Below are 26,204 nucleotides of genomic sequence, written 5' to 3'. Positions count from 1 at the left end.
GTTTAAAGTCTAAGGATACCCAAACTGAAATTATCTGATAGAGAAAAGGTATGAATAAGAAATTTGCAGAGTTCCCATTGTGGCTCAGTGGTAGCAAACCGGACTAATATTCATGAGGATGTGGGTTCGATCCATGGCCTTGTTCAGTGGGTTAAGGATCTGGCATTGCCATGAGCTAGGTGTAGGTCAAAGACATAGCTCGGATCTGGCATTGCTGTGGCTGTGGTACAGGCCAGCAGCTGCAGCTCGATTCAACCCCTAGCCTGGAAACTTGCATAGGCTGCAGGTACAGCACCCATGCCAAAAAAAAAAAAAAAAGAGAGAGAGAGAGAAATTTGCCTATCCTAGAATTTGCTGCTTAGGAATAGAGAAGAACAATGCAAAAATGCATTCTGTTAACACACCTTTTATTTCTGCCTAGTATAAGAGTTTTATTAAAAAGGATGTACTAGGAGTTCCTGCTGTGGCACAGTGGGTTAGGAATCTGACTGCAGTGGCTCAGGTTGCTGGGGAGGTGTGGGTTCAATCCCTGGCCCGGAAACTTCCATATACTGGGAGCAAAGCCATTTAAAAAAAGATGTACTAAATATCACTTAATTGTTCTTTTTAAAATGATTAATTTTATGTTATATGAATTTCACGTCAACAAAAAAACATACCAACCTTAGCAAAAGTCAATCCCTTTACCAATCTAGTTAAGGAAAACTCTGAGAAAGAAAGACAAAGATGGAAATAGGGAGAAAAGATAAATTATGATAACAACAGACCAATTCAAAAGTCCTACATCCAAAAAAGAAACAACAGAAACATAAGAAGGAAAAGACTGTCAAACTTAAAGACTTAAAGAATATGAGTTTCCAAACAGAAGGGCTTGCCAGGCAGGAGCCCAGCACAAAGTCTAGTGGCAATAAGATAAATAAAGTACGATAATGGAGATAAACTGGGGTTAACAATGAACTCTGGTGACAAGGAGAAAGCCCTAAAAGTGCACAGAAGGTAGTACAACTAGATACCTAAAAGCTTCATAGGAGGTGGCATCTGACTAGTGTTTCAACAAAGTAGGTTATGGGGAAAGAAAGGTGGGAAGAAATAGGAAACATTTCCGAATCACAGGAACAGGGCCTGATAAACAAGAGTCATGTACTCAAGAGACAATGGGGTGAGTCCTGTGTTGGTGAAGCACTTAAAGGCAGTGTAAACCAAATACACCTCGGAAAACACTGGAATCAAATCATAAAGGGCCCTGTGTGCCCAGTTAGGGAGTACAGATATCCCAAGGTAGGAAATTAGGCGAAAAGGGAGAACACCTAAGTAGTATTAAAACTCAAGCAGAAGTTCCTGTTGTGGCTCAGTGGGTTAAGCACCCGACTAGTATCCACAAGGATGTGGGTTCGATCCCTGATCTCATTCAGTGGGTCAGGGATCCAGTGTTGCCACAAGCTGCAGTATAGGTGGCAGATGTGGCTCGAATCCCACGTTGCTGTGGCTGTAGTGACTACAGTTAACAATACTGCACCGTATGTTTGAAAACTGCTAAGAGAGTAGATCTTAAAAATTCTCATCACAAGAACAAAGTTTTTTTCCTGTGTATAATGATCAATGTTCACTAAAGTTATTGTGGTCATCATTTCACAACAATACAAATACTGAATCATTGTGTTGTATACCCCAAAACAATATAAATGTTATATGTCAATTATATCAACTTTTTCAAAAAAAAAAAGATACACACACACACACACTATATATATATATATATATATATACACACACCCAAGAGCAGCAATGCTCAACAGTTTTTTTACCTTGATATCATTGGAAGGCTTAAAAATTGAGAACTCTCAAGAGCTTTTAAGAGGGTTATATCTATCGATGCTTACCATATCAAAAATTTTAAACAGTGAAGTTTTTTAAAAAGATAAAGGCTAGAAAAACAAATCTTGGGTACCTGTTGATAGAAGGAAATCCATATATACTGATAGATGAAGCATAGGAATAAATTAAATTGCCCAAAAGGAGAATATCAAATAAAAAGGCAAAAAAAAAATCAGATTAAACCAGTCACAAGTGTTAACAAACAGTCAAATAAACTTAGACCAAGGATTCACACAGAAGAGAAAGCCAAAGGAAAGCCAGGAGAGTATAAATCCAGAAGCCAAGAGAAACTTTTACGAAAGAGCATTCAATAGTGCTAGCAAAATATCATGAAGGAGAAAAATTAAAAATCAATGGTTGGATTTGGAAGATGAGGAAGTCATTGGTGACCTTATTAAGAAGGGTAGAATCAGAAACTAGATTGTAATAAGGAGTACAAAAGAGGTAGGGAAGTGAAGGCGCTATCAGAAACAACTTCTAAATTTGCTATAAAAGGAAATAAAGTCACTAGAGAGGGAAATAAGATGTGTGAAGGCAAAGAATGGCTGAACCAGGGAGGCAGAGGACAACCATCATTACTGTGTAATTTCAGACATTTTCATCACCAAAAAGAAACACCATACCTATTATCACCTCCTCTCAACCCCAACCCCTAGCAACCACTTTCTGTTTCTACAGAATTGCACAGTCTAGACTTTTCATATAAACGGAATCATGTGGTAAGCATGTGTCTGAAGTCTTTCATTTAGCATATTTTAAAGGGTCATCCACATTGCAGTGTTACCTAAGAATTTTATTCCTTCTTCAGGCTGAAAAACAAATGCAGATACATTTGTTTATCCATTCATCAGTTGATGGACATTGTAATGTTTCTGCTTTCTGGCTATTAAAGATAATGTTGTTACATTTAAGGTAGAAATGTTTTCATTTCTCTCTGGCACATACCAGGAAGTAGAATTTTGGGATCATAGCATAACTGTGTTTAACTTCTCAGGGAACTGTCAAACTATTTTCCTCAGGAGCTACATCGATAGCAATGAGGGTTCCAGTTTCTCTACATTCTCACCAACATTTGCTTTGTCCATCTCTTTTTTTTTGTCTTTTTTTTTTTTTTTTTTTTTGCCATTTCTTGGGCCGCTCCTGCGGCATATGGAGGTTCCCAGGCTAGGGGTCAAATCAGAGCTGTAGTCACCGGCCTACGCCAGAGCCACAGCAAGGCAGGATCCAAGCCGCGTCTGCAACCTACACCACAGCTCACGGCAACGCCGGATCATTAACCCACTGAGCAAGGCCAGGGATCAAACCCACAACCTCATGGTTCCTAGTCGGATTCGTTAACCACTGCGCCACGATGGGAACTCCTGTCCATCTCTTTTATTTTAGCCATTATAGTAGGTATGAAGTGGTGTCTCATTACGGTTTTGGTTTGCATTTCCCTAATGGCTAATGATGCTGAACATCTTTTCATGTACTTATTGGCCATTTGTAAGTCCTCCTTGGAAAAACAAATTTTCAAATTCTTTGTCCGTTTTTTAAATTGGGGTGTCTTTTAATTTTGTGTTGTAAGAGTTCCTCTTATATTCTAGATACTAGGTCCTTATCAGATATATATGATTTGCAAATATTTTCTCCTATTCTGCTACTATCTTTTCTCAAAGCAACAAATGTTTTCTAATTTTGATGAAGTCAATTTATCTAATTTTCCTTTGGTTGTGTCTGTGGTGTCATGTCTAAGACAGCATTGCCTAATTAACCCAAGGTCAGGAAGATTTATACCTACGCTGTTCTTCACAAGTTTTAGCTCTCGCATTTCAGCTATCCTCCCATTTTGATTTCATTTTTGCATACGGCATCACGTAGGAGTCCAACTTCACTCTCTTGCATGTGGCTATTCAGTTATCCAGTGCTGCTGCTTGAAAAGATCACTCTTTCCCCATTAAACTATCTTGTCTCCATTTTTGAAAATTGACTGACCATCAATTGTTTCTGGACTCTATTGTATCTGTTGATCTATGTTATCCTTATGCAGAACTCTGCTGTTGGGGGCTTTAAAGGGAGGTTATCTTCATTCTTTAAATCCCACACTAGAGTGTGAAGAACAATGGACTTGAAGTAAAAACAAAAACCGAGGTCAAGTCTAACTCTGCCTCTTACTTGGGAATCAACTATACTAAATAAGACTCATTTTCCTCACTCTCACAGAATCAGGAATTAAGTGAGGTGCAAAATTACCTTGTAAAAGTAACATAGTAAGAATCTTCCATAATCTCTTTCTAAGAAACTGTGCCTAGCACATAGTAGGCCCTCAATAAACATTTATTGAGCAAAACTATTTTCCAACTGCTTTGTACTTATTTTCTATGAAGGTTAAGATTGAGGAAACAATTCATAAATTTTATATCATTGTACTTTAAGTTCTTTATTGAGCAATTATTTCCTTAAAAAAAGAAGTATATTTCACTTAGACTACTTCTAGCTTTTGAATATTATCCAATATTTCATTTAAGAAGGTTTCCTTCATATGATATTTAATAAAAAAAGGAAAATTAAGATTTTTTTTTTTTGCTTTTTAGGGCCGTACCCACAGCATAGGGAGGTTCCCACACTAGGGGTGGAATCGAGCCACAGCTGTGGGCCTACAATAGCTACTCCTGCGACCTACACCACAGCTCACAACATGGGTGAGCCACTGAGCAAGACCAGGGATTGAACCCACAACCTCATGGTTCCTAGTCGGATTGGTTTCCTCTGAGTCACGAAGGGAACTCCAAATTCAGAAATTTTTCAAGTCAAAGTGAATTCTAAAAACTTTGTAACAACTTGATTTATTTAGTTGGTAATTCCTACAGTTATATCTACCCTTTAAGTTTAGGAGGAAAAGCACTGATTTTTGTTGTTGCTTTCTGCTTCTAGTAGCTTAAGATCATTATTTGTTCAGAGGAAAGAGTAATTGCTTGGCAATCCACAATATGTTTTATCCCAACAAATTTCAAAAGTGAGGTCCTTCCAACTCTTTAACAACTTTATTGAGATATAATTACCTACCATAAAATTTACCCATTTTAAAAAGTGTCCAATGCAATTATTTTCAGGAAATTTACAGAGTTGTAGGTTTCCAACACTGTAAAAAGATGCCTTGTGCCCATTTGCAGTCAGGCCCCAGTCTATTCCCAGGCAACCACTATTCCCAGGCAACGGACATTCCACAAAAAAACAAACAGAATCACATACAGTCTTTTGCATTTAGCATAATATTTTGGAGGTCCATCCACATTGTAGCACGTCAATGGTTCATTCCTTTTTTGTTGCTAAATAGTATTCCAAATTTTTTTGTTTTAACCTGGTATAAAATGACACACAATGTGTGTCCTATTTTACAAGATTAAAAAAAAAAGTTGCCAAGAATATTTACTCCTTGTATATTCCATTCTATTGCCACTATCTTTCTAAAACCCAAATCTGATCATGTTTTCCTCAGCTAAAACCTCTTCAATGGTTACCATCAACCTATATATAAGTTCCTTGGCAGAGCACATCCTATGGGCCATGCTGGTATGTCCAGTCTCACTCCCTGCTGCTTCCTTCTTGAACACTCTGCCAACAGCCCGTACTGAGTACAGAGTTCTCCCATGCTCCATCACCTTCGTGTCTTTGAACTCATCTGCTTCACAAACCTGCATTAAGTTTTCGAAGTCCAATGTGAGACATCGTTTACCAGTGCCAGTCTCACTTTCTCAGCAGCTTGTGCCATAATCATCTTACTTCTAACAAAATCCTTAACTGTTTACCTATCTCTCTTGCCAAACTCATCCCAGTACCTAACCTTGTGTCTGAACATTTCTGGTGTTTATAAATAAGTAAGCTCAAAGTAAGTCCAATTAAATAATAAATTCTGACTACTAATATTCATCCCCTCATTTCATTAAGGAAGATCAACTGCACTCCAAAACTGATGGTGAAAGGACCTAACAGACGCAGCATAACAACTGGAATGTCTAGGGCAGTGGTCTGCAAACAAAGTATACTCCAGGAGTCTGCAACTTATGGCCCTCCGGTCAAATCCAGCCCACAGCATGTCTCAGTTAAAAAAAAATGTACTGAAAACAGCCATGCTCATTTGATTAACATATTGTCTGGGGCTGCTTTTAGCCTACCACAGCAGAATTGAGTGGTTCCAACAGAGACCATGGGCTGAAAAGCCTAAAATATTTACTATCTGGCCCTTTAAAAAGAGTTTGCCAACCCAAGACACATCATGATGCATGACGGCAGGGGTAAAGAAGGAGAAAATACCACAACTCTCTTTATATAAGTGTTTTCATCTCATCTTTTAAAAATTTCTATTTTTGCATATATTTTCTATTATTAATATAGCACTGATTATATATAATTTCTAAATGTAAAAATGTACATACACTGGGTATGGTACATGCCCATATTCTTTTTTGACTAATATAGGTGACTCAATTTTCTTTTTTTTCCAATTTTTTAAATAAAAAAACCTAAGATTTCTCTTCTGGCTCCAGTTGCTGCTGTGGCATGGGTTTGATCCTTGGACTAGGAACTTCCACATGGCACAGGCATGGACAAAAAAAAAAAAAAAGAAACCGAGCAAGTCTTATTTAGGGTAGACAAATTTTAGAGTTTACATGAAAATTTAGCAATCAAGATTATTTTATGAACAACTAGGTTCTGTAAGTGCTCCAAAGCACACAGAAAAAACCTTGGAATTAAACCTCTCCCATACCAAAATGCTCAAAACATCTCTAAAGAATCTTTTCATGGGACTAAAAATGTTAGGCAAATGATGCAGAGAGTCCTAATATCCTTTAAGTTGAATGTAATAAAATGTGTGTTACATAAACCCAAACCTCTTCAGAAGCCACTATGTTTTTTTAAAAATCTCTGTAATAATCAAATGCCAGTGTGTCCTTCCAAATTCTAAAGCCCAATTGTCTGATATATAATCAATATATGACAAATATATAAACTAAGAGAGCACCTCACTACATTTTTTTAAACCCATCAGTACTTAACATGATGCAGTTCTGTAACTAAAACGTCCCTTAGTTGTGATATACTGTTTCCATGTAAGACAAACAGATACTAATCTAAGGTTCTGAAAGGCCTAATACCAAATTCCTAGTAACTTAAAAGTCAGGTTCTGATCACCATCCTCAATAAATTTATAAGCTAAAGTTAATTTACCAATTGAACCTAGATTTGTCAAGTTAGGGTTGTCATTCTGTGTTGCATCATATTCTCCAACAAATAGTCACAGCCCCCAGAGAGAACTACACTCTACTCTGCTCACCTTCAAGGCTTTCTCTGAGGCCTTCCGAGATGACTAGCATCAGACTTTTGAGGAAGGCTAGCCATTAGACAAGGCTTTTCCCCACGATCTGACTGCTTGAAGTGACATCCAGGATCAGGTCGATCCTGTATCCAGGAATCATGACCCTCCCTGAGGCACCAGTCATCATGAGACCGTCAGTGCACTTTGGCACTTCTTGAAAACCACTGGATTGCTCCTTTAGCTGAAAGGAAAAAGAACATCAAAACCACAACAAACAAAACAAAGGGGGAAAAAATCAGTAATTCAACCTGAAAAGACAGAACGTGGGGAAAAATATACCAAAATAGCCTTGTCTAGATCAAAATGTAGCCTTGCCTTGATGTAAAGATCATAGTTCCAGTCACTGCACAACGTTTATTCCAAAAACACAAACATAAAAAAACTGTATATCTACTGTATTACATCTGCAAAGAGCAATTCAAAGAGGAAGTTACATAAAATACTATTATGCAACACAGCTAAATAATATCATAAAGGATATAATAAAGGTACTTATATAAGACAAACAACCTAAGGCCAAGGTAAGTATGACTCATCAGGAGATCAAGTACTCAGCTCTTTCATGCTTTCAAGTTGTCATCTGAAATATATCTAATAGACTGACCTGAACTGAGTTTAACTGGCAGAAAACTGCCATGCAGTCAAAGGCAATCTACTACTACCTATAAATTACATACTGATGAAGAGAAAAGAAATTACACTTGCATCCTCTCTAAATGACTTGACACTACTACAAAGGTATACCCCCCCCCAACACACACACGCAATGCTCTTGTTCTAACATTCTGAATTTCAGTTTTTACACTTCTTTAAAATAAGCACTGTTGGAGTTCCTGTCGTGGTGCAGTGGTTCACGAATCCGACTAGGAACCATGAGGTTGTGGGTTCGATCCCTGGCCTCACTCAGTGGGTTAAGGATCCAGCATTGCCGTGAGCTGTGGTGTAGGTTGCAGACGCAGCTCAGATCTGGCGTTGCTGTGGCTCTGGCATAGGTTGGCAGCTACAGCTCCGATTAGATCCCTAGCCTGGGAATCTCCACATGCCGCGGGAGCAGCCCCAGAAAAGGCAAAAAGACAACAAAAGAAAAGAAAAAAAAAAAAGCACTGTAAGATGTTCACATCATGGCCTTAAAACAAACAAACAAAATTTACAGATCTGATAATAAATGGTAAGATTACTTAACAATTTATTGATTTAATCTGCTTCAAAATAAAAATTCTACCAGGATCCAGAGATAAAATTTCACCTTTTCTCTGTTTTTAAATACAAAATACTTTTTCCAAGACATACTGTTAAAAGGCAAAAAAGTTTGCTTATAACTCCTTTAATACATTTGTACCCTAAAAATAATGATACTCCATCAATTATTTTATATTCTTTTCTGCTACTTTTCCAATATTCCACTTTCAGTTACCACCACCAACAGCCACACAGACTACTAAGGTGGAAACCTCAAAATACTAGAGGACTGTGGGTACTAGTAAACAATATTTTCGATTTGTTTTGTTTTTACTTTCTGAGAATATGAGTAGAGCTCTAGACCTCTGTCCCCCAGGAACACGTGCATACACATCTAGACCATGTCTGGATACGACTGCAGAGAATCCACAGAATCTCTGAACCCAGACCCGAACCCTGGGGTCAGCAGCCCTGTCTGATACTTTGCTTTCGTCTCCCTTACCATCCCTGAGCACAGGGATGCCTAACATACCTGCTGACTACATCTGTCAGATTTCCACCTGCCTAGCCAGCACTGGCTTAGTTTTAGCACAGCCTGTTTCTCCTGGGTGGTTGTATGTCGTTTGCTAATCCTTACCAATTTACCCATCTTTCAAATCTATCTTCTTTCATGCTGCTGGCAGAGTACACTTACTAAAATGCAAATCTGATCATGTAACTCACCTACTTAAAATTTTCAATACCTCCTCTGCCAGTGTTAATAGGATGATGTCCAGTCTCCTTAGGGTGGTATCATCCCGCCTCAAGCTACATTTCAAGTCCCTTCCTCCTACCTGCACTAAAGGCATACTCAAAAATGTGGACTGCTGAAAACGCACTGTAGATATTAAATTGAAATACATCATCAACTTCTTTCAATTATGCATTTTTATTATAATTACATATAACTGCGCTCATATAGTTTACAGCCTCCCAATGCACTGTTTTCATGCCTTCATACTTGTATATACTGTTCCTTCTTTCTGAAATGTTATGGCTCAATCCCTTCTCATCCCTCAAAACTTAGCTTCTCTCTTTATTTATCTGTGCCATGAGATTGATCTCAGAGTGTTAAAAAATGCTTATTTAGGGAGTTCCCGTCGTGGCTCATTGGTAACGAAATCCAACTAGTATCCAGGAGGATGCAGGTTCAATCCCTGGCCTCGCTCAGCGGCTTAAGATCCGGCATTGCCGTGAGCTGTGGTATAGGTTGCAGACGCAGCTCTGATTCCACGTTGCTGTGGCTGTGGCATAGGCCGGCAGCTGCAGCTCCAATTTGACCTCTCACCTGGGAACTTCCATATGCCACGGGTACGGCCCTAAAAAAACAAACACACAAAAAGCTTATTTTATTTCCTTCCCTATCTTCAAAATAACATGTTTTATAGGGGCAAAAGCCTTGCTTAATTTTAATTCCATCATTGTCCCCCCAGTACCTAGAATATAGCAGTACTAGATAGAAATGTATGGTGTGCCATTATTCTTGTACATAGTCACTATGAATCACACACAAAAAATTGCTGAATCAATCTAAAATACACTTTAAGTATTCAAAATTGGGACAATTCATATGGAAGAGTATGTTAGCAGCAACTCTCTAGAAAGCAGAAATTAAGTGTAACTGTCACCAATTCTTTATATATTTTTTGAATAATGCTAGTTATGAACATTCAAGTCAGGAATTAAGGTATAACAGAAAACTCTGTAGTCCTTTGGATAAAAATTCCTAAGTCAGATATAGCAAGCACAGGACAGATAATATGAATTAATTACTCCCCCTTTTTTACCCTTTCCTCCTCCACCCCATCTCATTCTCAAGAGTCTAAGAGTCCTCTTCAATACAGCACACCACAGCAGGAACTACAGGTAGACTGGAGTCAGCACAGAAGTTAATATTTCAGGGCTATCCAATAACTGACTCTAAGTCACATAGAATGCAATAAAAAATATTCACAGAAGACCTATTCCATATCCCTTGGATACTCAGTCCCAAGTTTAATAATTCTAAAGGTCAAGAATTTTTTTTGTTTTGTTTTTTGTCTTTTTGCCATTTCTTGGGCCGCTCCTGCGGCATATGGAGGTTCCCAGGCTAGGGGTCGAATCAGAGCTGCAGCCCCCGGCCTACGCCAAAGCCAAAGCCACAGCAACGAGGGATCCGAGCCGCGTCTGCAACCTACACCACAGCTCACTGGCAACGCCGGATCGTTAACCCACTGAGCAAGGCCAGGGACCGAACCCGCAACCTCATGGTTCCTAGTCAGATTCGTTAACCACTGTGCCACGACAGGAACTCCTAATTTTTATCTTAAAAAGACATACTGCTGGCCTTTTAAGTTAAAAACTGTTTTATCTTGTTTTGTTCAAGTTGTTCATTTTCACATGCATTTTTTTTTAGTTTTAAAAAATATATATATTTGTAGTTCAGCTGTGTTTCCAAACCTGACTGTGTGTTATCAGAATCAACTGGGACACTTTCAAAAATAGATTCCCAGGTTCCTGTTCAGATCAACAGAACAAAAATTCCCAGAATTAGAAATGTGGCATGTATATTTTATAAAATACCAGGTGATTTTGATGCAGCCATGTGAAAACTACTTTTCTAAATATCACAGTAGTTTATATATGGAAGAGCTAGAATCAGACAAGTAATAGAAATACCTCTAAATGAAATTTTCCTTAAATGTGCAATATTTCATTGCTTACTGGTTCTGACAGGCTAATAAATGCAGGGCGAAGTTGCTTCCCCATAAAAACCATTTTTATGTATCTTAACACAGAATTCTAGATAACAGATTAGTAATTGTAGCCATACAGCTTCACAAGAGTGATCAGCCAGCCTTCCTTTGTAATTCTTCTATTATAGCATTGGTCTAGAGGCAATCCTTACAAGATTTTCTTTGCATATGACCTTGAAAAAAGGTATACTCAAAAAGAGTATTGCAAATTTGAACTGCAGAAAATTCACTATAGATATTAAATTGAAATATATCATCAACCTTTTAATTATGCATTTTTATTATAATTACAAATTTTCAAATACTAATAATTGCAGATAAATATATTTCTATAGCACACCAAGAGGTGATAAATCCAGGGATTGAGAGGTCAGGGTCAAATACATGTGTGAAAAAAATGCAAATGATCTATATCCAACAAATTCTTAGTAAATGTTCTTGGAAAGTCAAACTGATAGAGACTAACATATGCAGTAATGTTCTATACATGCTTAGAACATGTGAATCACAAATCAGTAAGACAGGAGCTAATCTTGGTAACGCTACTGAGCCCCTAGTAATATCCAAGATGCAAAGGCAGCACTACTGAGGGTTACGGATAAAACCTCAGAAATGCATTTACACACAGATTTGTTTAATACATTCTATCAAACTACAATGACATCCCTTAAGATTCCCTAGAGGTCTTTTTAAAAAAATTAAATAAAGACAAAATTCTAAGCGTACTGGGAAACAATCTTAAATATGTTTAAAAATCTTTGCATAAACAATAAAAATAGTTTTGACCGGAGTTCCCACTGAGGCACAACAGGATCAGCAGTCGTCTCCAGAATGCCGGGACTCAGGTTTGTTCCTCAGCCCAGTACAGTGGGTAAAGGATCCTGCACTGCCACAGCAGCTGGCAGTGTAGGTCACAACCATCTGATGCTTGGCTGGGGAAATCCATATGCAGCAGGGCAGCCAAAAAAGGGAAAAAAGAATGTTTTGACAGCTTTTTGGCACATATTTTTGGTGATTTTAGTGAAATAAAAACATTTTACAGGGGAGAGATGGTTTCTGAATTACTTCAGATACTAGAAACATTTTAAAGTTCTGGATTTTTTAATCAGTATGGATCATGAAGATCCTAATTATAGATCCTAATCATAGATTATCCTTGTAAGAGGTGAAACCATTTGCACTGCCCAGAATGATCCAGAAAAATTACTAATACCAAACCACATCTCACAGACTGATGGGACTTCTGCATCACCTTTTGAGAAGTGGCAAGTTGAGCCACTTGAACACACAGTTAAGGTTACCCAGACATTCTCTCTCTACAAACTCATGCCTTTCCTGAACATCTTCCAAAAAATTATGAAAGCAGTTGTCTTAGTTTCTCTTAAAAAGGTGGGAAAGCTCATAAGAAAGCAAAGCTTTTAATCTCAAAAGCCACTAGGTTCTTTTGACTGCACACGTTAGCCTTCAGGACAATCACAACGTTGATAAAGAGACGCAGAAAGAGTCTTCAGCAAATCTCAATATTTGAAAGATAACACTACTATTAGCACTTTCAAGGAAGAGAAAAATAACTGCTACACGATCCTGGAATGTCATTCAGCACCAAGAAGGTACTGGCAGGATTTCTTCTGGCTACTTTATTGAGCAATATAGTTAGCCACATATTCCTGGAATCATAGCACGAAATAGTTTTCCACTGCAAAGAAGTACTAGAAGATCTTTGCAGGCAATAAAAACCAGAAATAATCTTTTTCAGTAACTCTATTTGGTAAGTCTACCAAAATATCTGATACACTGGTAATATAACATGATGAATGGTACTGTGAGTTTTTGGCCACAAGTATGCTTATCAACAACAAAGACGATGATTATGGAAATAAGAAACAGAAACTTCTTGTGTATTAGAATTCAAAGTCCCATCTAATTCATATCTCATGAGTGACAAAAAACCGCAAACAACCGGTTTTATCACATAACTACACTGAAACAGAAAAAAAGGCAAAAGATACACACATATTTTTCTATCACAAGCAATCATCAAAAGTCCTACAGATTTCTCCAAACACACTACACTAGAAACACACTCATGAGCAACTCAAACAATGAGACAATAAGGCCAAAAAAGAGAATTAAAATCATGAATTAAGGCAGAATGATTGTATACAGCTCAAGATTTCTGTCCATAATACAAGCTGTTTCTCTTCTAACTCCAAATACACTGCTAAATGACGACCTGTCATAGAGGAAAAGGTATTCCTGTATTATTTTGATAAGCAAATTATAAGAAATTAGATCCAACTGGCCTGTGCAAATTTAGTCAGGTCAAGAGGCACTACAGCACCAATTTTTTCCATTAACTATTTTCTAGGCCTAAAACAACTTTGTACCAGGTTTCTTTATAACTTTCACAGATATAATCTATGAAGCACATCCTATACCAAATCATCCACAAGATCTTTGAAATTAATCAAAATTAAAATGACTATAAAAATTCCTATTACACTGGGTTTGACCTATGCCCAAGATAGGTATACTGACCTTCCCCTCCCCCTCTTTAGTCCTCTCATACACTCAGTGTGTATCTCTATTTTATCATTCATAAAACCACTTAACAGGCAATCCTTCCCCATAACACTGTGAATTAAAGAACCAGAAATTCACCTTATTCATCTCCATTATCTTCACTGTCTAGAAACGCCATGGCCATAATAGTCATTTAAGGGATACTGAATGAATAAGAACATAATACCTATGTCACAACTGTATAGAAAGGGGAAGTAGCCCAATAAGAAATCAGGTAAGTAGAATGTAAATTTCATGAGCAGACAAAAATAGAATCAAACAGAAAGACAAGGGCACTGGGTCTTGAGGGGCTAGGATGTCTTTAGAACTCAGATCAATTCTAATCAGGTTTTGGCAATAATAAATGTTGTAACCTTGAGCAAATCTTTTTCTCTCCCTAGATCTCAATTTCCTTATTTGTAAAATAAAAAAATACTAGAGGAGCTCCATGTTTCCTTATATTCCATGAGGATGATTTCAAAGCAGCAGGAATACTTATTCCCACAAAACAGCACTAGCAGAACAGGTAAAATATACTATGTGAGATAACGTAATTACTGAACAAAACAAAGGGTCTTGTATGGGTGGGGTGCCCAACTCCATAAAGAGTGGCAGGTCACATCAATAGCAGTCACAGCCAATCAAGAATTATACACACTACATATGTACTAATGTGGAAATCATCAACATAATCACTCACCCAACAAATCTTTAAAAAGAATCAAGTTTTGCCAAAGGCAAAGATTAAGAGAACACAAGAGAAAGAGACATAAAGCCAAAATTCTGCTTGTTATTTCCTAGTAGAAAATATGACAATATAGATCATATGTACCACGCAGGGGTACATACACACACACAAGCAAACTAAAAAGCATCTTTATGCTTTTTATAAATTGATAATTCTCCTCAAAATGAATCACACAACTGAATTATTTGGGCTAGAAGAGACCAGTATCTCACATTTCAGCTAAAATTAAGCTTCCACAATATATACATTTAGGGTACATTCTCTGGCCCACAAAATGAGTATTGTTGAGACATTAAAAACCAAACATGCAGAGGATCAAACTCCTAAACTTGAAACCCCAAACAACTCACGGACCTATGTTCCAACTATACACCCCAAATAAAACTTTGCCTAATAACAAATGAATCTTCTACCTCAGTTAAGAAGCAATAGTGATCAATTTTGATCTTGATGACTACAGACTCAACACAACAGTATCTGTAATAATAATTTTTTTTAATGTAAACTCTGTTCTCAGTACTATGCCAAATATCACAGAAGATATACGAGAACTAAAAAGTAAGGTCCTGGCCCATAGGGAAATCTTCCCAACCTTACTAGCGAGGAGTTTTAGGTCTACTTCTCCAATATTTTTCCCAAGGACCTAAGAAGAAAAGTGAGCCATTCCAACATCCATGTATATGTCAAGATATTTTTTAAAGCTCAAGGAGGTCTTACAAAACAAGTATTAGAAACAAAGCAGATTCAGATGTATGGGAACAAAATATATTGCACCCCAAAGGTCTTTTCTACAAAGGTGCTAAGACAGAGTATGTTGAACGGATAATCTGACATGTAGGAATATTTCATGTAAGTATAAATATAAAATGTAAACAGAAATACCTTTACAGTCATTACAAATACAAAACAACATCATTATTAGTATTTCTGACCTGATTATTGACACCTCAATCTTTCTCTCACTCAAATTTTTCAAAAGGAAAAGTGGGACAAATCAATTTAAGAGCTTCAAATTTAGATAAGCAACATAAGCACCATCTGTGGCACTATGTATGGTTTAAGACTCCAACTGTAGTGGCTCAGTCGCTGCAGAGGTGTAGGTTAGATCCCCGGCCTAGTGCAGTGGGTTAAAGGACCTTGTATTGCTGTAGCCACATCATAAGCTGTAGCTACAGCTTGGATTCAAGCCCCTGGCCTGGGAACTTCCATACGTCGTGGATCCGTCCATAAAAACAAAATAAAGTTAAGCAACATATTGCTTATTTATGTATATAATCAATGTTTATCTGTTCCTGACAGTGGCAGGATATAACTGTCTATACATATCAACTAGGTTCAGAAAAACCCCCAAACCCATTAAGTTCAGCCACTGAGTCTTCCAAGGCTTCTAATTATGTACAGACTATAAATTATTTAATTATGAATTTTAATCTACCTAAACTTTTCAACTGCCTCTTCATAAATTATATCCTGAATTTCCTTTAATATCAACCATTCAACAAAACAATTCTGGCTCTCTTGCTGCCAAGTCAAGATCAGGCAGTAACAATTCTTTACTAGCTCCCATGCCTCCTGATACAACAATACAGTGTTCTTTTCGTTACAGCCTACCAAGCACTTTCATATGCATTATTACATATCAGTCTTCTAACAACCCTATGAGATAAGACAAGAATTATCATCTTTATTTCATGGACAAGGATGGAGATTTAAAGAAGCTAGGTAACTGGTACAATCTTCACTGCTAGGAAGGGGCTGAGCAAAGACTAGAACCCACATGTCCTAACTCCATATCCAATTGGCATTCCACAATGTCACACAAATGAAAAGTATTTCTAAAAACTACTAAACATAAAAACTACACTTTTCCTACTTAATCAAAGCCTGTGTAAAAACAGTAAGAATTAAAATTAAGATTCTAAATCAAATGCAAGCAAAGAAAGTGGTGTAACCATCTCCTTCCTATATCAATATATTTTAATACACAAGTATAATGTTCAAGAGTAGTTCAAATACTACAGTAAAAACAGCTTAAAGTTAAAATAAATCTACTGTACTCACACCACACACAATGCATGCTGGTAGAGATATGTAAAGTTAGCTATAAAGTACTTACACTGTATTTGACTTAGAATTAAAATGTCCAAAAAACTTTACTTTTCCTAGTCTTAACCTCCTCTTGACTTTGCTGTACTCTAGTCTAGAGTCTCCACAGTGGAGTATATGTGACTACCTACTCAAATATGGGAAGAAATTATTAGAATGTTGTCTCCATTTTTTAGCCTGAAACTAAAAATTCGTTTTACTAAATTTACTGTATGAACTGACACTACGGCCCTCACATTAACTCAAAAATACACATATAATTGGGATGGGGGTAGGCTCCAAAATTTGTCACAGAAGGGATTCCTATTCAAGAAAATTTAGAGACCATTGCTACAAACAACAGAAAGTAAATGAGTCCTAGGAGCCATATGACTCTAGACTGTATCAAATAATCAGAGAGAGAATCTATTGAAGGTGTTCAATATCCTACAATGCATATACAAATAAAAACTTTTCAACTGTATTTGCATAATCCATGCTAATACAAACATATCTTACCTCATCCTGGACTCCACTGGTAGTAGTCAACTTGCTCCCATCAGTAATTGTAATAATTATTGCTGGCTCCAAAAAAAAAGGGTTTCTTCCCTAAAGTCAAAAAACACAATTTTCAGAACAGTATATAAATCCCCCTTTCTTGTTTTTAAATTTTATATATAGCATATAGCTTTTGAACTTTAAAACAACATTTAAGATGAAATGTAAACTAAACAGAGGTTAAACATGAAGTAGGTTAGGAAGAGAAAGAGTAAAAAGGGATTTTTCACATCTACATCTTTGTATTGTATTAATTTTTAGAGAGTCTATAAATAACTAACTAAAGCATTTAATTTCTTAAACTCTAAAGCCCAATTCTAATAATTTGACAAAGCTACACATTTAAAATTAAAATAATAAGTACCTTTTTAGGAACTTCTTAAAAAGGAAGGAAAAACAGTAGGTGAATATTTACTATGCAATCTATACCTGTTATCAAAGTACCTAACCAAGTGACTAGGTATACAGATGGAAGCATGCTAAGAGCTGGTTCTATAGAAACACTAGGCCTACTCAGAGCTCAGGAAAATTTAACAACAGTCCAATATGAAAAATTAAAATAAGGATAACTACTTAAAGAAATTGCTTGGTGAGACAAGTACAAAAATAATAGCAGCAAAGGCAATGGAATACAGCGGCAGAGAACTTTCAAATGCTCTATAGCTAAGGTGAAATAAATTCAGTAACTTCCATTCAAATCGCTGGCCCAGTCATTCTATGAGTACTAGGTAACACATTTTGTTAAATCAAAGGTATCAGGAGTTCCTGTCTTGGCGCAGTGGTTAACGAACCCGACTAGGAACCATGAGGTTGCGGGTTCGGTCCCTGCCCTTGCTCAGTGGGTTAACGATCCGGCGTTGCCGTGAGCTGTGGTGTAGGTTGCAGACGCGGCTCGGATCCCGCGTTGCTGTGGCTCTGGCGTACACTGGTGGCTATAGCTCCGATTTGACCCCTAGCCTGAGAACCTCCATATGCCGCGGGAGAGGCCCAAGAAATGGCAAAAAGACAAAAAAAAAAAAAATCAAAGGTATCAAATTCTCTGCTACCGACAGTGTTCAAGACAGGACAAAACAAAGTTTTGCTGGATATGATGTAGAAGAGCATATGACAATTCTCGATGTGGCTATGAATCACATGGTGAGCTTAATAAAATGCAGGTTCTGGTTTAGTAGGCCTTGGGCAAAGACTAAAATTTCACACTTCTAATAAGACCGCAGTCTTGGAGATGCTAATGTCCGCTGACCATATTTGTAACAGCAAGGATGCAGAAGGGTTAGGGGCATGTAATATTCTATGCTTCCATAACCTTCCTTTAAACTCACATAACTCTCCATCATTAGCAGACTATAGCACATACTCCATGGCTGATGAATGAGTCTACACTTTTCACACACTAATTATGATTATAACCAATCATAAAGTGGGAGCAGGGGGATATCTGATATATTAAATTTCTTGATCAAGCCAAGCAAGTTTAAGTGTCTATAAGTGGCACATAATTTTTCAAACTAGTGTCCAAGAAACAATGGTTCCAAACAGAGAACATTTTGGTCAAATAAAATTAAATTATGTTGGATATAACCTCAGCAGCTTTTAAATGAACAGTTACATTCAAATGTTACTGGGGCCTTGCAGGAAAAAAACCTGAATTTCCCTTCCCTTCTTCCTCTACAACATTGATGGTAGATGGGACATATTTAGGGAAACATTTCCTTACACTGCTTTGCCTCTCACACCCATTCACCTTCAACATAAACAACAAATTCTTATAATGCAGGTCTTCTCATCAATCTAGAAATAGGCAATGTTCATTCCCAACCTCTGAGCTTTGAAGGTGTTCCCTCAACTATGTTTTTCCTTTTTCCTGCCCACAACCCATCCAATTTCTTTTTTTTTTTTTTTTGTTATTTCTTTGGGCCGCTCCCTGCGGCATATGGAGGTTCCCAAGCTAGGGGTCCAATCGGAGCTGTAGCCACCAGCCTACGCCACAGCCACAACGCGGGATCCGAGCCGCGTCTGCGACCTACACCACAGCTCACGGCAACGCCGGATCGTTAACCCACTGAGCAAGGGCAGGGACTGAACCCGCAACCTCATGGTTCTTAGTCAGATTCGTTAACCACTGCGCTACGACGGGAACTCCCCACCCAATTTCTAACCAGTCCTTAAGGCTCAATTTAAGTCTTCCTCTTCCGCCATGAAACCTTTTCCTGATTACTCTGGCTTGAATAATTTACCCCTTTCCTTCTCCAAATTCTAAAAGTGGTAGTTTTCAAACTTAAATATACATTTCCTTGAATAAAACTGTGGATTCAGACTGGTTTCATGCAGTACATTTTGAACACCACTTCCCAAAAGCATTTATCCTCTCCTCACATTATTTTCAATTTATTTTATGAATATATATATACACCTGTCAAATTGGAACTGCAGCTGAGGCCTATGCCACAACCACAGCAACACCAGATCCGAGCCACATCTAGGATCCTTAACCCACTGAGGAATCCCACATCCTCACAGATACTAGTTGGGTTCTTAACCTGCTGAGCCACACTGGGAACTCCTCAATTTAAATATATAATACCTCGCACAACAATGTGAATATAATTAACACTACTTAACTCGACACTTAAAAATGGCTCAAACAGTAAATTTTGTTACACATTTTTACCACATTTTTTTTTTTAATGGACACGCCCATGGCACTGTGGAGATTCTGGGCTAGGAAATGAATCCAAGCCACAGCTACAGCAACACCAGACAGATCGTTTAATCTGTTTAACCCAGGTATCAAAACCATACCTCCGTAACAACCGGAGCCACTGCAGCTGGTTCTTAACCCATTGCACCACAGTGGGAGCTCCTTCACTACACACTTAAAAAAATACATACCATCTTGTACTCTCTGCTATTGTTTCATGTGTGTGACTACACCGAAGGCAAGGATCATGTTACAATTCTTCCTCATGCTGAGCTTAAAATACTTAAGCACTGGACACTGAAATATTTATTGATATACTGAGTACAGCCTAATAGAATTACTCAAACTTCAATGAGCTTCAAAAAACATAGATGTTGCCTTTACCTCAATATAAATAAGTGCTTCCTAAACTTAATAATTCATGATTTGCTAGGTCACAAGGGTATAACACCTCAATCCAACATCTGTCCAGGTGTCCCTTGCCCATTCTCTCCTGTTTGTCATTTAAACAGTTACTGAGTGGTTACCTCACATCAAGCACTGTGTTAGGTACATGATATATAATTTCTACTCTCATACATAATAAATGTATGTACCTATGCACATATAACAATAACTCTCCCCTCCTGGCCACCACAAATACTATTTTAGCTCAAAAATGGGCAAAAAGAGACAAAGAAAATCAAGATATCCTAGTATCTTCAAAACTACTGTAAAAGAAAAAACAAACAAAAAACCGACACCTGATTCCAACTATAAATCACATGGTCTTTGTGCAGCATCCAAAGGTCTTGCAGTAGCAGCTAAATTCTCTTAGATTCAATCCCTACACCAACCTGGATTGTGCCATATTCACATGACAATGCCCGGTATTATAATTGGATTGCAGTGAAATTATCTACAGGAGGACTATTCCATTCCTTGATTTCTTGTTGCTCTATGATATCTTACCTACCAATATTTCTATATGTAAATCAATAAACTATTCCCCCAACAAAAACACAGTAAGACAAAATGCTATATGTATTACTTACTTTTGAAAACTATGTTACTTCAATTAACTTTTAGATAGTATATACAGAAATATAAAATAACATTTTAATAACTTTATTTACTTATTGACCATGATAGCAAAATGCAGAAGTTCCCAGGCCAGCAATTAAACCCATGCCACAGCAGTGACAATGCTGGGTCCTCAACACACTGAGCCACCAAGGAACTCTTTTAATGACTTTAAATTTGGGGAAAAGCAGATAAAGATCAAAGACAGAAAAAGGTAAAGAAAAATATGGCCATTATCATTTCACCTATTTAACCACTTAACCCTAATGTGCTTAAGACCCCTTCCTAAGACGAAAGAATTTAGTCAAGAATCACACTAAGTAACAGTATTAGTTATGATAAAAATTAGAATAATGTGGAGTTCCCGTTGTGGCACGGCAGAAACGAATCCGACTAGGAACCATGAGGTTGCAAGTTTGATTCCTGGCTTTGCTCAGTGGGTCAAGGATCCGGCGTTGCCATGAGCTGTGGCGCAGGTCGGAGATGTGGCTCGGATCTGGCGTTGCTGTGGCTGTGGTGTAGGCCGGCAGCTGTAGCTCTGACTAGACTCCTAGCCTGGGAACCTCCATATGCTACAGGTGTGGCCCTAAAAAGCAAAAAAAAAAAAAAAAAAAAAAAAAGAATAGAATGTTGTGATGGAACATGATGGGGGATAATGTGAGAAAAAGAATGTGTGTGTGTGTGTGTGTGTGTATGAGTGGTCACTTTGCTGTACAGCAGAAATTAACAGAACATGATAAATCAACTGTAATAAAAAAATCTTAAAAAAATTAGAATGATTTAAAGAATGTAATTTATACACAAAAAGAGATTTTCTATTTCTTCAGAGAAAAATTACCCCTACTTCTATATAAAAATAATTGGATTAACATTTCTCTAAGCATAAATTTCTAAATCAACTTTAGAAAATGACCAGACTATCTTGCAAAAATTAAGTTTTTTTATATACAGTTTTGGGCAGTTCCTCCTCTGCCTTTTGTAGTACATTTACTCTTGGCAGAAACATCAACAATGGGAATCTTTCTCTGACATTATCTTTACCCAGCAAACTAAAACACATTTTTGTTTTTCTACCAGTATCAAGATTTTTTTCATGTTTTACAAAAAAAATTTAACATTTCAAAAATCTCAAAGTTATGATTCAATCACTGTAATATAATTATTATTAGCTATTCAGTGCTAAGCCTCTGCAACTTAATAATTCTCAAACCTTTATATTTAAGAGTCACTATTTTACATTTTAACTCCAAATGTTTATAAAGTGACTCAGTTTGGGGACAGTTCATATTAGAATGTCTCTCAAAATTCGTCTTGGTCATAAATACCTTAGTTATAAGAGTTGAAAAGAAAAAAAAAAATTTTAAGCTCTGCTATGACAAAGGCAGCCAGTAGAGGGACTAAAAGTTTACTTTTGCCATTGGCAGAATAAAACACAGATTTTTTTTTTCCCATTCACAGGAAACGGGTTCATGGCATAAAGAATCTACACATTTAACTGAGGATACAGTGCAAAGTATATTCTACCTCTAGAAATACTTATTAATAAAAATCTTGTCATTTAGAAAATCTGACTTTACTACTGGTCAAAAGTCTCAGGTAAAAAAGAGTTTGACTAAAGATAAATATAAAAGCTTTCATTAAGTTCTCTCAATAATTTAACATTATTCTGGTGTTAATTAAATTAAGGCATAAAACCTCATTAAGAAAATTTAAATACAATTAAAGTAAGTAGATCTTACCAACTAAAACCAATTTCATTTTTTCAAAGAAAATGCTTTAAAAAATGTTAAAACTATTTTAATGTTAAATGTTTAAATGTTAAAACTAGCAAAGAGTTTTGATAATGTAAAAATAAAGCTAATTTCCCCAGTAACACTAACCCAAGTTCTCAGAAGCAGAATGTTTAGTTTTAACCAAGAAATTTCAAATGTAGAGAGAGAGGGCAAAGGAATTTTACTGTACCCTTAAATATGTCTTATTATCTTCTGAAGCAAAAGGAAGGCAGTCCTGAGAATTCAGGAGATTTTTTAGTGGCTACCAAAGAGCTCAAGTTTTCTTTCCATGCCACCATGCTGCACCATGATGCCAGTGCTTTAAACAATCCCATAAGGATAGCCAAGGGCCCATGGCAGGGAAAACGAGCACCCAAGATGCACTCTCTGGCTCTCTCCCGTGACAACAGCATCTTCAACTAACCCACATCTATTACTGTCTAGCTATTTTGCTATGTGCCGGGAAAGCCATGGCAAAGAGAAAGCAACAAAAAAGATGTTAAGATGTATAACATTATAGGAGTTCCCGTTGTGGCTCAGCAGTAACGAACCACTAGTATCCATGAGGATTTGAGTTCAATCCCCATTCAGTGGGTTAAGGATACGGCACTGCCGTGAGCTGTGGCGTAGGTCGCAGATGTGGCTCGGATCTGGCATTGCTATGGCTGGGCCACAGGCTGGAAGCTGCAGCTCTGGTTTGACCCCTAGCCTGGGAATCTCCATATGCTGCATGTGCAGCCCTAAAAAGACAAAAAAAAAAAGATGTGTAACATTATACTTCTAGGCTAGAAGTCTATTACCTAGCAAGAAAAATCAAAAACTTCCAGAAACAGCCTGTGCTTTTTTAAATCTAAAACTTGCTTTTTAAGCAAATTACAGTGACAACAAGCAAAAATATAAAGAGATGAAAAGGGTTAGTCCTGAGAAATAAGTACTACTTCACTAAAGGTTCTCATGCATATATTGGACAAGTACCTAGCAAGACTGCTACCCAAATTTTGTAATGGTTAAGTTCAAAACTAGAGCTTTAGGTTCCCTTTACTTCCATCTCTGTAAAAATGCACATAAACAGTGAGTATGAAATAAAGCCTACATTATCTATCCTATTTTCCTCTATTACCATAGATAATAAGGAGGTAACAACAAATGTCTAAAATAGGATAAACCTCCTCACATTATTTAGGAACTTTTTTTGACACCTCCTTTCATAATTTGTCAAAAATCAGCCTCTAAACAAATATAAAATATACAAACATGAATATTAAACATTCTTCTACTTTAAGCTTACTTCAAAAAGTATCTTAAAATGCAATTCACAACCAAAACTTTATTGGTCATAATACTAACACTTTTACAACTATACAGAATTGAAAAAAGCAGCTTTTTTTTAAGGGCTGCATCTGTGGCATATGGATGTTCCCAGGCTAGGTGTGGGATTGGAACTGCAGCTGTGGGCCTACAACCACAGCAACGAAGGATCCAAGCCATGTCTGTGACCTACACCACAGCTCACTGGCAACACTGGATCCTTAACCCACTGAACACAGCCAAGGATCGAACCTGTATCCTCATGGATACTAGTCGGGTCTGTAACCTGCTGAACCACAATGGGAACTCCCCAAAAAAGGTTTTAATACATCCTGTGCAACACAAGTCAACCAGACTTAATAACATTCTTTAGTTTAGTAATGCTCAAACTTCATACTTTTGAATACCACAACCAGAATTTTTTCAATATCTACTTGCTACCTACATTAATATGTATATACTTAATATTTTTCTTTAATCAGTTATTTTTATATTTGCCTCCAACTATAGCAACTGACTCTATGAAATCAGTTTTGATGTGCTAATTATATTTTCTGCTCAATAATTCACTATCATTAATACCATTTAGCTATTCAAAGGGTGGAGAACAGGCTCATCATATTACAAGGATGAATATATAACTGGCTAATCACACGTTCCAAACAAAATATAATCATTTAAGTCAATAAAGGCTTGACAGGCCTTTAAAATCAATATTCTAAGGCCAGAATTACAAGTTTTATGTTTGTTTTCAAATTCCACAAGATTATTACATTTATAACCAAGATCTCAAGTGGTATAGCATAAGTAAGCCTTTTGGCATTAAAAACTCAAGATATTCATCTTAAGAAATTAGTGCTTTTAAAATAATACCCTTGACTACATACATAAGATCTCTGAAGGATATACACTACAAACAGATTAAACATGGTTACCGCCGAAGAACTGAAGTAACTATATAACTTCCTACAATGCTTAAACTTTTTAACCACATGCATTTATTACATATTCCAAACAAGTACTCTTTGAAATTAAAATGTGCTTAGTATCCCAAAACTAAGCTTTTAAAAAAATCTGCTAGTGTATAAAAACCTAGTACTTTGTTGTTGTTGTTTGTTTTGTTTTGTTTTGTCTTTTTGCCATTTCTTGGGCTGCTCCCGCGGCATATGGGATGTTCCCAGGCTAGGGGTCCAATCAGAGCTGTAGCCGCCACAGCCACAGCAACGCAGGATCCGAGCCATGTCTGCAACCTACACCACAGCTCACGACAACGCCAGATCGTCAACCCACTGAGCAAGGGCAGGGATCGAACCCGCAACCTCTTGGTTCCTAGTCGGATTCGTTAACCACTGCGCCACGATGGGAACTCCCAAAAAAACCTAGTACTTTGAATACACTGAAGTATAAACTAAAGAAAAGCATGTTCAAATTCCCCAATAAGAGAAATATATTTGTTAGAGTTCTCTTGTGGCACAGCAGGTTAAGGATCCAGCAGTGTCACTGCAGCAGCTTGGGTAGCTGCTGGGGCGTGGGTTCAATCGCTGGCCCAGGAACTTCCACATGCTGCAGGCACAGGCAAAAAAAAAAATACATTTTTAGTCTCGAGTAATTCCATTATGCAACAACTATGTACATATATACTTCCTTTATCTAATAATTCCTTATGTTAAAAACAACAGCGTTAGAAAGAGATAAAATAAGACTTGAGCAGAAGTAGGAGGTAATCGTGTATTTAACATAATGATTAAAGAGAAACATCTTGGAATTTGACTTGAATAATAAACTAAACATTGCTAACCCTTGAACAACGCAAAGTTTATGGGCGCTGATCCCTGCAGCCAAAAATCCACATGCAACTTTACAGGTGGCCCTTCATATCGGCACGTTCATATCCTCGGCTTCAACCAAGCCCAGATCATGTAGTTCTGTACTAGTATGTATTAGTAAAAAAAATTCTGCATGTAAGTGAACCCACATAGTTCCAACTCATGTTAACTGCAATGGTAATACAAAAAAATATTCGGAAATAAGAACTGAAGAATTACTACCTTGACTTCATGAAAAAAATTAATGTTAAACTCACTAACTGATAAGAGTTAAGTATTACTGCTCCAAAGGACAGTAATACAAATTCACTGTATCTGAAATATTAAATATTTAATAATCTCACAGAATTTGAACTAGAATCTGAAGTTTGGATAACTAACAAATAAATGGTTTTGGC

The 26,204-nt window shown here is 37.1% G+C and overlaps 1 protein-coding gene across 7 annotated transcripts in view; it reads right to left on the bottom strand.

Moving 5' to 3' along the window:
• The window catches only part of INTS6 (integrator complex subunit 6), a 91,521-nt gene that overhangs the window by 50,103 nt on the left and 15,214 nt on the right, over positions 1–26,204 (bottom strand). For 5 of the 7 annotated variants that reach the window (XM_047756437.1, XM_047756431.1, XM_047756432.1 and 2 more), the window contains one exon: positions 17,099–17,188. In XM_047756437.1, the coding sequence (XP_047612393.1) occupies positions 17,099–17,188 (90 nt within the window). Of the gene's footprint in view, positions 1–7,189; positions 7,413–17,098; positions 17,189–26,204 lie in introns of those variants that run through there. The other 2 variants (XR_007131515.1, XM_047756435.1) reach the window with 2 other exon arrangements.

The sequence above is a fragment of the Phacochoerus africanus genome, chromosome 13, assembly GCF_016906955.1.
Source record: "Phacochoerus africanus isolate WHEZ1 chromosome 13, ROS_Pafr_v1, whole genome shotgun sequence".
Classification (NCBI taxonomy): Eukaryota; Metazoa; Chordata; class Mammalia; order Artiodactyla; family Suidae; genus Phacochoerus; species Phacochoerus africanus.
This window is presented reverse-complemented; position numbering and strand designations above follow the sequence as displayed.